Below are 14,438 nucleotides of genomic sequence, written 5' to 3' on the forward strand. Positions count from 1 at the left end.
TAATAGGAAGCCATCGAATTAAATGAAAAGCAAAACAGGTTGCTCAATTAAAATTAAAATGCAAAGTGTTTATATGCATAAGATTAATACTGAAGCAAATTCTCTGCATTACTTACAGCAAAAAGCTATTGTTCACCAAAATTAGTTGTAATTTCCCAAGTAGCTTTATACCACATGCCCCACAATTGTAGGGAAAACATTAGCTTTACTACGGTTATTAGAATTGTTCTCTCAAAAAGTGTTTTTTATTAATATATACTAGGGCAAATTTTATATTGGAAACCCTACGTTGAAGCAAGGAAGACTGTGTATTTTAAACAGAACAAGTTAGCACAACAAGGCATGTAAAGTTAAACTGCCTTGTATATTCTGCAATGACTGGAAGTGAGCTTAATTGAATTTTCTTACTGAAGCATTTAGAGAAATGCCATCCAACATGAATACTTTTTTAGTATACATTTTAAGGCCCAGCTGCTAGATCATGACCTGTGTGGAACCCCACTGAATTCAGTGGAACACTGTGCGGGCATAGAGTCTGCCCTGATCCCTCCAAAATCTCATTGTAGGATCAGGCCAACAGTTATATTAATATTCATGGATTTTAATTTTCAGTTTAATTTGTAGACAAAGTGTGTAACATGAAGATGACAGTAATTGCCTTGCCACTATCCACATCACAAAAAGCGTACAGTACTAGAGTGCTTAATCAATACACTGCCTACCTCCTGCGTTCTTTGTAGCTGCAGTAAATTTTCATTTTCATGAAAGTGTGTGTGTGTAGCATTTCCAGACAAGTTGATTTTGACTTACACCAACCCAAGGGGTCTGCACCCATTTGCCCTAAATGTGAGACAATTTTCCTGAGAAGATTCTGTTGAGCATAATCGGGAAGCTGAAGGTCAATCCTTCTTTTTCAACCACCTAACACTAAAGATGGATGTGGAAGAATTTTTGAAATTTAAAAACGTGCACTGGACTGTTAGATGCTGCTTCTTTATAAATGGGGTTTAAATAGGACTGGACAAATGTATCAGATAACTGCACATGAGAAAGTTCTCATCTTTCTCTTTTTTGTTGCCTGACCAAATGGCAAAGATCTCCAAGTCTTACTCCTTTCTCTGCATTCTTGGATAGCATCTTCAGACATCTGGACACAATAGGTCTGTGGTTTTCCTTTCATATAACTAAATAGGAATGCATTTTTCCTGAATGGGTGCTTGTCACCATTATCGGATCGTTCTTCGTATTCAACCATTTTACATTGGATTTTTGTTTTGTTTTTTAATATTGTGTTTCTTCATTTTCAGATGTCGTAGTGGACCAGAGAATTTAAAGCTGTCTGGAGAATATCCAAGACAAAGAGCTCCAATTATTAAATTGTCATACACTGTAGGTGTGGATGGCATAAAAGGAGGACAAAATTTTTTTTTAATCGAGTACCTCTCTTTGAATATACTATAATATCATAGTGTAAAGGCAAAGATTGGTGTCCGCCATTTTCAGGATGTCAAAGACAAATAGAACTCCTGAATGAAGCTGAAAAGCTACTGAGAGGCCTGAAATAATGACTAAAGATATCATCACGGTTATGTTTTGAGGATAATGGTGATGCTGAAGGTGTCTCACTTGAAGGATTATCCAACTCCATGTTTTCCTCTTCTACTTCAACAGTGAAACACTTTTCTACATTATGCTTTTTAACTGTGTTTACTCCCATATAGTATTTCAGTTACTTCTGACAATATCAGAAGTTAGACTCTTACATTAAGATCCCTCATTAGCTATTTCAGTAGAATGATTCCCTATCTCAGTTTTGCTTAAGATGGTTGATTACTAACTTTCTGTAACTGTTGTTCTTTGAGATGCGCTGCACATGTCCATTCCACTATTAGTGTGTGTGTGCCTCACGGACAGTCACCAGAAACTTCTCCTTCAGTGGTACCCGTCAGGGTGGCTTGAGCACCTCTGCTGCCGGCATTGGCACAAAGGGTCCAGTTGACCCCCAGTCTCCTCAGTTCCTTCCTTCTGGAAACTCTGATGCAGAGGGGTAGGAGGTCAGTTTGTGGAATGGGGGCATGTGCAACACATCTTGAACAAGTTACAAAAGGTTAGTACACTGGACCCTCGCTAGAATGTGGGGTTCGGGATCCACGCGCGGTATCATGTTAACGTGGGGACCGCGTTACCATGGATCCCACTTTAAACATTTAAATTTGGGATCCATCACCGTGACCGCGCTATATGCAAATCCGCGCTATAGCAATGTGCGCTCTAGAGAGGGTCTGTTGTAACTGTTTTTTCTTCTTTGAGCGATTGCACATGTTCATTCCACTCTTGGTGACTCCCGAACAGTTAAACAAGTGGAGGGACTGGCGTTCATGTACACAAAGACTGCACTATAGTTCAAGCAAATTTGGCATCATTTCTTGAATACCGAATGGTGGCATAATGGGAGAAGAAAGTGTGCACAGATGACCAGGTTGCTGCTTTGCAAATGGATAGGGATCTGTGCTAGGGATCCCATGGAGGATATTTGCGATCTTGTAAAATGGTCAGTCAGCTTGCCTGGAGGAGAGACACCTGCAAGATCATAACACAAAAGGATACAAGAAGTTATCCAAGATTAAATCCTCTGTGTGGAGACCTTTCTTTCTGTCTGCTATGACCATGAATAGTTGGGTGGACTGCCAAAACAGTTTGGTTTATGTAGAACAATAGTGCTGGTTTAACATCCAGTATGCATAGCCATTGCTCAACCCTATTTGCATATGGTTTGGGGTAAAATACAGGCAAGTAAATGTATTGATTGATATGAAAAACTGAAACTACCTTAAAGAGAAACCTCGAACAAGGGTGTAAATACATCTTATCTTTAAAGAAGACTGTACAGTGGTTTGGATGTGATGATGTGCCGTTCGGAGACCCTTCTGGCAGAAGTGATAGCAATTAGGAAAACCACATTCCAGGAAAGGTTTGATAAGGAGCACATTGCTAGAGGATCCCATAAGTTTAGACAAAACTAAGTTCAAGTCCCAAGGGGAAATGGGCTCCTTTAGTTGAGGGTAAAATCTTTCCAGGCCTTTAAGGAATCTAATTGTCATGTTGTTAGAAAAAACAGAACAGTTATCCATTGAGCGCAGAAAGCTGATATTGCTGCCAGGTAAACACTGATAGAGGAAAACTGCTAAGTTTGTACTATTTCAGGTGCAGCAGATAGTCGAGTTTTTGCTCGACTGACGAATGCAGCAGTGAGACTCTTTGGTTCCCTGTAAGCTAACCACCCTTCGATCACTGCTTGCAGAGGCAATAAAGTCATTGTTGCTTCACATTCATGCATTCTTTATTAATTCATCACACAAATAAGGGGATAACTGCCAAGGTAGCCTGGGAGGGGTAGGGGAGGATGGAAGCACCAGGTGAGGTGGTGGAGGAGGAAAGGACAAGGCCACACTGCACTTCAAAACTTATTGAATATCAGCCTTCTGTTGCTTGGGCAGTCCTCTGGGGTGGAGTGGATGGGTGCCCGGAGTGCTTCCCCCCGACGTTCTTGGGCGTCTGGGTGAGGAGGCTATGGAACTTGGGGAGGAGAGCGGTTTGTTACATAGGGGCTGCAGTGGCGGTCTGCACCTTTCCTGCACCTCAACCTTACGCCAGAGCATATCAGTTTTATCCTCCAGTAGTCTCAGCATTGCATCCTTCCTCCTTTCATCACGCTGCTGCCACCTCTCCTGTTGCTCCAGCCTCCTGTCCTCGTGTTCATTTTGTGGTTTCCTGGACTCTGCTATTGTCTGCCTCCACGCATTCTGCTGGGTTCTTTCAGTTTGGGTTGACTGCATGAGCTCAGAGAACATTTCATCGTGAGCGCGGTTTTTTCGCCTTCTTATCTGCACTAGCCTCTGGGAAGGAGATGCTAGTCACAGCGTTGAAACATTTGCAGCTGTGGGAGGAAAAAAAGGGAGATTAAAACTGAAAAAGACACATTGGCCATTTAAAGGGATGGGCTGATGTTTTCAGGTTACCGCCTCCCCCCCCCCCCCAAATTCTCTGGGATAATCACTTCACCCCTTCTCCCACCACGTGGCTAACAGCAGGGATGATTTCTTTTTAGCCACAGGCAAACAGACCAGCAGGAACGGCCACCTCTGATGTTCCCTTAATAAAATTCCCCTATTTCAAGCAGGTGAACATGAATGATATCACTCTCCTGAGGATAACACAGAGAGATAAAGAACGGATGTTGCTTGAATGCCAGCAAACACCAGAACCACACGCTGCAATGCTTTCTTATGCAATGATTCCAGACTACGTGCTACTGGCCTGCCATGGTAAAGTGTCCTACTATGGAGGACGCAATAAGGCTGCCCTCCCCAGAAACCTTTTGCAAAGGCTTTGGGAGTACCTCCAGGACAGCTTCATTGAGATGTCCCTGGAGGATTTCCGCCCCATCCCCAGACATGTTAACAGAATTTTCCAGTAGCTGTACTGGCCACGAATGCATCCCAAGTCTTCTGGGCAAATTAATCATTAAACACGCTTGCTTTTAAACCATGTATTATATTTAGAAAGGTACACTCACCAGAGCTGCCTTCTCCAACCTTCAAGGTCCAGGAGCCCGGGTTGGGAGGGTATTGGATCCAGGGTGACAGTTCCTGGCTGTAGTGGAAAACGGTTTCTCCGCTTGCCTGGTGTGCGCTATCTTCCTCATCCCCAAAATCCTCATCCCTATTGCGTGAGACTCCCCCCTTATAGGAGTCCATGTACAGGGGTGGGGCAGTAGTAGGGGCACGCCCTAGAATTGCATGAAGCTCATCATAGAAGTGGCATGTCTGGGGCTCTGACCCCTAGCAGGCGTTTGCCTCTTGGGTTTTTTGGTAGCTTGCCTAAGCTCCTTAAGTTTCATGCGGCACTGCTGCGGGTCCCTGTGATAGCCTCTGTCTTTCATGCCCTTGGAGATTTTTTCAAATATTTTGGCATTTCATCTTTTGGAACGGAGGTCTGATAGCACGGATTCGTCTCCCCATACAGTGTTCAGATCCAGTACCTCCCGTTTGGTCCGTGCTGGAGCTCTTTTGCGATTCTGAAACTCCATGGTCACCTCTGCTGATTGCCAAACAGGAAATGAAATTCAAAAGTTTGTGGGGCTTTTCCTGTCTACCTGGCCAGTGCATCTGAGTTGAGAGTGCTGTCCAGAGCGGTCACCATGGACTACTGTGGGATAGCTCCTGGAGGCCAATACCATCGAACTGTGTCCACACTAACCCAAATTCGACCCGGCGATGTCAATTTCAGCGCTAATCCCCTTGTCGGGGAGGAGTACAGATATTGATTTTAAGAGCCCATTAAGTTGACAAAAATGGCTTCGTTGTGTGGACGGGTGCAGGGTTAAATCGATCTAATGCTGCTAAATTTGACCTAAACTCGTAATGTAGACCAGGGCCTACACTAAGAGTGGAATGCACATGGGCAATCGCTTAAATAAGAGCTCTTAGTGATATCTTTCCATGCAGAATGTGCCACCTGGGTAAAGCTGCTGCAGTGATCCTATACCCCAGCCCAAGGTGAGTCAAGTCACTTGACTCCATCTTGTCTAAACCTGAAAATATGCAGGAGTTGGACCACTAAAGCCACAGAAAATCACAAGCTGGTGAGAGACTGGACCTGTAACACTTTGTCACTCAGAATAGGCATCTTATGCCAATTCAAGGCCAACCCTGAAGATGCATATATTTTTCACTTCAGGCAAGGCTGGGGAAGAAAGAAGTTATTGTAAAATGTTTGCTCCACATTTTCATCTCTTTAAAATATTGAATGTGGAGTTAAAACAGCATTTGTTTTCAAGGATTAAACTATGTCCCCGATCATTTTCCAGATACTGAGGCAATTCAGGTATAATCTTCTACTAATAGACGCGACCTTCAATATTGTGTGGCTTTCAAAGCAACAGTGGGGAAGACAGACTTCCCAGAATAGCAAGACATGGCAAATTCTCCATTATACTACTGAGTTTGGATAGCAAGTTGCTTCTACTTTATGTACAATTGCAAACTTGCAGTCAGTAGATACTATTTGGTAGCGCAGATACGGTCCAGAGCATCAATTTTTTGAGACAAGCAAATGTGTCAGCCAACCTTGTGTATACCCTACCATCTACAGATGCCTGCTTGAGAGAAACTTGACTCACAAATACTCAGCTGTCTTAACACAGACGCAATGCTGAGTTTTCTACAATGAAATGTTATCATCGAGGGAAAAAGAGTTAGCAGCCGGTGAATGTGATCCTTTCTGGTAATGAATAGGGAGGTCTAGTCCATCTCAGCTTTAAAATGTCCTCTAAACAAATACTCAATGCTTTCACCAGTAAATACTGGAAGATAATATTGTAATAACCAACCTCAGGTGCTGACATAAAAGCTGCTCAAAAGAGACAAGGAACAAAACAGAATGAGTATTGAAAAATCAGGATTAAAATGTATTGGCAAGTCTACATATGGAAGCTTGCCATTATTGTTTGATAGATAATCAATGTTATTTGTCTCTCATTAAGAGCCCAAAAGTTTAAAATTTAAACAACTTTCCTCCATAATGTTGATATAGGTTTTCTTAACTTTACTATTTCCAAAAAGCAAGCCACTCTAAATACACCATGAATTATGAATACTAGAACTATTTTAAATATGAATATGAAGCAATTTAATAAAAAAACCTCCTGACATCAATATATAAAAACACTAAATGCATTTCTTCAACAAATGATTTCCTAACTTGTTATCTGTTATTACACACACAGAAAACTAACTGCTCCTCACTTTATAGACAGATTTTACACAGCAGCAGGTACATCTTTTCATCACAGTATCTTTTAGTGGATTTTTTCCTTTTCAAAGAAAAAGGCAGTGGGTAGGAAGATACATAATGTAGCATTTAAAATGGGGGGCGGGGTGCTTGACACAGCCTATTATTTCACTTTTAGCACTTTTCCTTAGGGAAAATTCACAGCATGTGGCTAGCAATATTTGTAGCAGACACGTAATGAGACAGAATGAGCAAAGCTGGAAAGTATATGGGCATAAAATCAGAAAGCTGTATATCACAGCTCATTTTATTCCCTGGAAACAGAAGAATGATTGTATTAAATGCTTTCAGATACTTGGGCTAAATGGAAACAATCAGCTATTTCAAAAGATATTGGTATAATGTATCTACCCTTTTAGAGCTGTGTTTTTAAACTTTTGCTTACAATTAAAGCAGCAACAAGACCACATATTTTCAAAAATGATTTAAAGTCCATTTTAACTTACTTGAGCATCTTTTCCCAGATATCACTGTCATAAAATGCATGGCTCCAGCCCATTTTCATTGTCCCAACAATAACATTCTGCTTAAACACATCTGATCCTAATTTGTGATACAGTTCCTCACATTCATCCAGAGGGATATGAAACAACCCCAACATAAATGCTAATATAGCACCTGAAAAAAATAAAATAAAATTTGAAATGTAACTTGGGATGACACAATGATGCTGTATTACTTCTTTTAATATAATAAGTTTCAGAAGCCATGGTAATTCACATATTATAATATTTTCCTTTAAAAGGTATGATCAACTGACTTTCTTTTCACAGGCTCTTTTTTTGTTCAAAGAGTATATCAATTTGTTCGGAGGGACATAACTAGAGACAGCTTTTACTTTCAGCAATAAAATTACGGAAAGTTTTGTAAAGAAACAATAAAATATACTGTGATTTATTATTGCAAAGAGTTACATAAAATAAATATGATATTTGTAACAAGTTAAGTCCCTTTTTTTATTTGAGAAGGCAACCTAATACGTGAAGTCTAGGCTACATGTAACGGCCTAAAATCAAATCATGATATTTATTTTTCACTCTTTACATACAGAATGTCTGACAAACTCATCAGTTCAGTAAAGATACTAAATAAATATGTAAAGATTCCAGGAAAGCTCAGAAAAATTAAAAGCTTTGTAATATATTTATCTGCAACTGATTTATAGTTAGCCATTCATTCATAGTGTCACGTAGCGTGTATCAAAATAGCCTGACCCTGAACTGCTGAGAAAAAAGGTTCAATGGTATTTGAAGAGCATGCTTGCAGAATACCACCAAATGGACTTTAGACAGTGCTGACATGTGTATCACAGCAGTGGCTTTAAGGGCAGGGCCAGGATCTATGACAGATGGAATTATTATTCTAGAGTCACTCTGCAGCTAGCACAAAAGAGAAGCATAGATGTATGGAAGTGAAGCTGAGCTCTAGTCAGATGCAGAGTTTATACTACAGTAAACCAGACAATACTGCAAATGTGGGTGAGGACACAAATAATCTATACACTGTATAGACGTTAGGAATCTGGGTATAAAATAAAATTAGACTCAAATTGGTGCCGTTCAGGAAAAATAATGTAAAACTACAGATAGTCAAAAAAAAGGGGAAATATTGGGACACCAGTAATGTCAAAAAAATGCATACATATAAAGAACAGCAGGACCACAGATTAGATACGGACTGGCAATGTGATATTATGACTGAACCTCTCCTCCCACCTCCCCCAAAAGAGTAGAGGCACAGTATCAGGGACAGGGTGTTAACAATTTCCCTTTATAAAAAAAAAAATCACGAGACAGATTTTAATTTGACCAGTAGACAATTAAGATAGTGGAGAGAGAATTTAGTAATATCTGAAGAGTTTCAATGCTGGTGAGGGAGAAAAATTGTTCAGGAGAGACAAAAAGGTACAAATTAGGAGTAATTAGATTAAACTAGGTAAAAGAAAATTTAGGCTCAATATTCCCCCCAAAAGAGTCCTAGACATAACTGAGATATTTATTAGGAAATGTCTAATTAGTAGTCATTTAAAAGCTAGACTTCTCAGAGTAATAGAAAATATGTAATAGGGAAAAATCCTGCAGTCACAAATTAATATTATCCACAATGCCTGGTCAGGTCAGGCTGTATTGTAGCCTGCTATCATAATGGCAATAGATGGTACCATCTGTGTCTGGCCAAAGTCTCAGGAAGCACCAATGGCTTTGGATGGACAAACACGTTGGGAGTGTAGTGCAACAGCTGATGGAGGAAATGCCATCTAAAGGCAGAAGTATTCAATAACGACTTAACCAGTGCAGCCACAAACCTGAGGTAAGGCAATTGCAAACCACCTTTTATATTTTCTCTCACAAGAACTATCATGGGAGAACAAAGGTAACATGATCCATGTGTGGTGCTGGATGGTGAGGAACACCCCTCTCCCTTCCACCCCCCCTCCCCGCATACACAGGTCCAGACGGCATGATAAATTACAGTGGGAAAGAGGTTCTGACCATATAAAAGAGTACTGCTTGCAGTTATGGTGGTATACCAAATCCTTCAGGAAATAGTGCCTGATATTTGCTCCAAGGTAAAGAATGACCTGAACTTTCATAAACTAATCATCAGAGTAAAGTATATATAAATGGAGGATTACTATTGTGACCAAAGAAATGGAAAGATGTAAGATAGCTGTATGTGGAACCTCAAAGCTATGATGGAATGGTAGAGGTCATTTCAGGATGATAAATGGTAGAGGTCATTTCACATGCTTTCTTGGATCCTGAAGAGTAACAGAAAATGGAATTATATTTATCTTATCCAAGGAGACATCCAAGTGTGTGCTTCGATACAACCCATCAACAACTGACTCATTATAATTCGCCTTTGAACTAAGCCAGTTAATATGTCGATCATACAGGTTTATGACCCAACAGCAGCAGCTGATGACGCAATTCATAAGTTCTCCACATGGTTTGAAGAGACACTCATTCAAAACACCAAGCAAAGACATCACCCTTGTAACTGGGAACTTAAAAGCAAAAACTGGAGCTATATGTTGTCCTAAAGAAGGAATGGGAACAATGGTCTTTGTTTACAAAATGAGAGAGGAAGGCTCCAATCATCTGGTCGTTACAAACACCAAATGGGAGGTCAGCTCAGTATGTGAAGTTAGGGATGGATTAAGAAGGCTTCCAAAAATTGTGCTATGATGTCACCAGTATTCAGACATGAATAAATAGTCTTTACTTGAAACTGCCTATTAGATCTGGAAGTTCTCTCTAGTATTTATGATTCAACTCAGTACTTCCTCATGGAAAGTCAAACTGCAATATTTCAAGTTGTGATGCCTGCTAATGTATTTTGGGAACAGATTACATTGGAAGAGATATACAGAGCAGGAGAAATGGGGTACTTAAATTTCTAAAGTGAAGTGTACTGTTTTGTAACCTAAGCTGTATTGTTTTGTAACCTACAATAGACCACTTACATCAGCCTTAATAGTATTAAATTGTTACTGACTTGACATTACTTTTTGAAAAGTGAACACCAGGGTGATTAATTGGTCAGTTTTGGCCTTCTAAAAAATGGTTTGGAACCTTTCTTCTTTTCTAGGGAGAAGCATCAGCCCACCTCTTGAGGTTGTTTTCTAAATCAACACTCCTAGTAGTAGGAGCTCCTGAAAATAACACACTGCTGTTTGAACAGTAGCTTAAGATGTACAGCATGGATGGTCAAAGAAGCTTTGGTGCCCACCCTTAACAGAATATGGCAGCTTAGGCAAGAAATGCCACCTCCTGAGAATGAGATGATTATGGTGGAGATCACTAGGCTGGTTGATGGAAAACCAATTCTATGAGGGAAGATAAGACAAGGGGTGGAAGGAAACATAGGTGCTGTATCCTCTTCAAGTGAGTGGCAGATCAAATGGTTGCCAGAAGAGGAGTAGTGACAAGCAGGCCAGGACAGCAGATTGGCATGGGACAAGAGGAAGAATAGGAGCTCAGCACTTCTCTGTAATTGTTCTGTTAGGGTTCTCTCTTTTGCAGAGGAAACTTATCTGCTTATCTGCCCCCTCCCACAAGCTGCCAGATCTTAGAAGAGGAGCACAACTGCTTCCCCTCCCCTGGCCTCAAATTCACTGCACATCTTCAGCCTTGTTTCTTCAGGCACTTTGGACATCTGCTGCCTAGAGCCCCACTCCTGCTGATATACAGGAAAGAATCTCAGCAAGTAGCAAGGCTTTTCCCTGGACATGGGGAGGCAAACAGCTAAAATTAAAACTATTTTAAAAAAAGACCCAGATTACAAGTATATTTACTATGACGCTCATAGACTCATAGAATATCAGGGTTGGAAGGGACCTCAGGAGGTCATCTAGTCCAACCCCCTGCTCAAAAGCAGAACCCATACCCAATTAAATCATCCCAGCCAGGGCTTTGTCAAGCCTGACCTTAAAAACTTCTAAGGAAGGAGATTCCACCACCTCCCTAGGCAACGCATTCCAGTGTTTCACCACCCTCCTAGTGAAAAAGTTTTTCCTAATATCCAATCTATACCTCCCCCACTGCAACTTGAAATCATTACTCCTTGTCCTGTTCTCTTCCACCACTGAGAATAGTTTAGAACCATCCTCTCTGGAACTACCTCTCAGGTAGTTGAAAGCAGCTATCAAATCCCCCCTCATTCTTCTCTTCTGCAGACTAAACAATCCCAGTTCCCTCAGCCTCTCCTCATAAGTCATGTGTTCTAGACCCCTAATCATTTTTGTTGCCCTTCACTGGACTCTCTCCAATTTATCCACATCCTTCTTGTAGTGTGGGGCCCAAAACTGGACACAGTACTCCAGATGAGGCCTCACCAATGTCGAATAGAGGGGAACGATCACGTCCCTCGATCTGCTCGCTATGCCCCTACTTATATATCCCAAAATGCCATTGGCCTTCTTGGCAACAAGGGCACACTGCTGGCTCATATCCAGCTTCTCGTCCACTGTCACCCCTAGGTCCTTTTCCGCAGAACTGCTGCCTAGTCATTCGGTCCCTAGTCTGTAGCTGTGCATTGGGTTCTTCCGTCCTAAGTGCAGGAGCCTGCACTTATCCTTATTGAACCTCATCAGATTTCTTTTGGCCCAATCCTCCAATTTGTCTAGGTCCCTCTGTATCCTATCCCTGCCCTCCAGCGTATCTACCACTCCTCCCAGTTTAGTATCATCCGCAAATTTGCCGAGAGTGCAAACCACACCATCCTCCAGATCATTTATGAAGATATTGAACAAAACCGGCCCCAGGACCGACCCCTGGGGCACTCCACTTGACAACGGCTGCCAACTAGACATAGAGCCATTGATCACTACCCGTTGAGCCCGACAATCTAGCCAACTTTCTACCCACCTTATAGTGCATTCATCCAGCCCATACTTCCTTAACTTGCTGACAAGAATACTGTGGGAGACTGTGTCAAAAGCTTTGCTAAAGTCAAGATACAATACATCCACTGCTTTCCCTTCATCCACAGAACCAGTAATCTCATCATAGAAGGCGATTAGATTAGTCAGGCACGACCTTCCCTTGGTGAATCCTTGCTGACTGTTCCTGATCACTTTCCTCTCATGTAAGTGCTTCAGGATTGATTCTTTGAGGACCTGCTCCATGATTTTTCCAGGGACTGAAGTGAGGCTTACTGGCCTGTAGTTCCCAGGATCCTCCTTCTTCCCTTTTTTAAAGATTGCCACTACATTAGCCTTTTTCCAGTCATCCGGGACTTCCCCCGTTCGCCACGAGTTTTCAAACTTTTTAAAGAAACAGCATGTTTAAAAAGAACATCAAGCCATGGTAATAATATGTACACATGATCATAATACATACTGTGCTGACATATTAATATATTCATGACACGTCTTACCACTTCTCTCTTCTATACTGAGGTGCCCATTTTTAGTCACTCAAACCTTATAACAATTATGACCCACATCAATAGAATTATGTGTTGATTAAGCATCTTGGAATGTGATGCCAAAGAGATAGTGGATTTCAATCCCCCTCCCAAAACAGCAAGACCCAGGAAACCTGCTAAATATCAAAGAAGGTGTACACACATAAGATATTAATATTATTGCATCTGTTACATTTGTTTTTCTATAGACCCTTTGTGGTATTGCTCAAAACCTGCAATATTCCTCGTCAGTATTTATGGGACACCAAATATCTTGATAGCTAGGTGTTAAAGAGCACTTTCTTCAAAAATAAATTCCTCTCAGTTTCACGGCTCAACATAAAATTAGACGGAAATGTGCGGTAATAAGCATTCTTTGTGTCACCAACATTTCTACTTGGCAAACAATTATAGCCATTTAACCTAGGTCTTAAATTACACTGTAAATACAAGAGCAAACTTCTCAAAGTTGCATCCAGTTACCAAAAAATAAAACATTCCCCAACAAAAGAACTGGTTTACATTTATAAAGATGGAGTTGTTTTCCTGGGGGAAAAAAGATTTTTCAGAAAAAAGATTTTTTCATATTTTTACTTGTATTAAGTTTATCACATAAAAATCCATAATGTGAATACTAATTACCTGTGCTTACACCACAAACGTAGTCAAAAAGTTCATGAACGGGCTTTCCAGTAAGTTCTTCTAGTTTATGTAAAGTCTGAAGTGCTACTAAACCCCTGAAACATATTAAAGGAACATCACAGAGAATGGTGGTTTGGTTACGCCTTATGCAGAGCCAAACATGTATACAGTTTGAATAAGCAACAACTAAGACAGGACATAATAAGTCTACAAGGTTTTAATACAAAGGAGGAAGAAGAATTTTGTAGTTTGACAATTATAATGAGGAGTAGTATGATGCAATAAGTAAGGGAAAGGTATAGGTTAAATACCAGTGACTAATGATTTTTGGTGCCTAACTTAAGAGCCCTTGAAGGAGCCTGACGTACTCCATGGTGCTCAGTACATTCTGAAAATCGAGCCAGACACCCAAATTAAGGTACTCAAAATGACTAGTCGCTATTTAAAACCTTTCTAGAAAGTGTCCTGCAGGAAGCAATCTCTAACTTTCATTATCTTGAAACTAAAAGTACAGGAATTATTATATCAGTTGATGAAACACAAATGGGTACCATAAAACTGATTTTATATTTTGATTACATAAGAAAATGCATTTTACTTTTAAAGTAAAAGTTGAAGAATTTTGCAGATTTGCCTTAAGACACCAAATAAAATTAAGTTTGCAAATTTTCTATTCCCCTGCTTTAGAAACCATACCATAAAAAATAAAATTACAATATGAAGACCTACAAGTCTTAGTATCTAATTCCTTAAAAATTAAAGGATTTACAAATAATTTTATACTGAAGTAAATAGAAATTTAGTCCCCGGTTTTCAGAAACTTAGTTTCTACTGCACAGATCTAACTCATGGGAGAAAAGGTCAAGGCTGCATAGCAAAAATGTAAAGCCCTCGGAAAATTAAAACGGAGTACAAAAACTAGAATATTTTATTTGGGTACGATTAATGTCTCATAAAATGGGAAACAATCTGTTGTCATTCACCTTTATAGCTCATTGGTTCAAAACCAGACAAGATGATAGTGATTAAAA

The 14,438-nt window shown here is 40.3% G+C and overlaps 1 protein-coding gene across 2 annotated transcripts in view; it reads right to left on the bottom strand.

The window, feature by feature from the left end:
- Positions 1–14,438, bottom strand: part of PNPLA8 (patatin like domain 8, phospholipase A2) — a 68,183-nt gene that overhangs the window by 42,393 nt on the left and 11,352 nt on the right. For both annotated transcript variants that reach the window (XM_077834074.1, XM_077834067.1), the window contains exons 5-6: positions 13,408–13,502; positions 7,299–7,470 (exon numbers count right to left, since the gene is read on the bottom strand). In XM_077834074.1, the coding sequence (XP_077690200.1) occupies positions 7,299–7,470; positions 13,408–13,502 (267 nt within the window). The remainder of the gene's footprint in view (positions 1–7,298; positions 7,471–13,407; positions 13,503–14,438) is intronic.

The sequence above is a fragment of the Eretmochelys imbricata genome, chromosome 1 (genome assembly GCF_965152235.1).
Source record: "Eretmochelys imbricata isolate rEreImb1 chromosome 1, rEreImb1.hap1, whole genome shotgun sequence".
NCBI lineage: Eukaryota > Metazoa > Chordata > Testudines > Cheloniidae > Eretmochelys > Eretmochelys imbricata.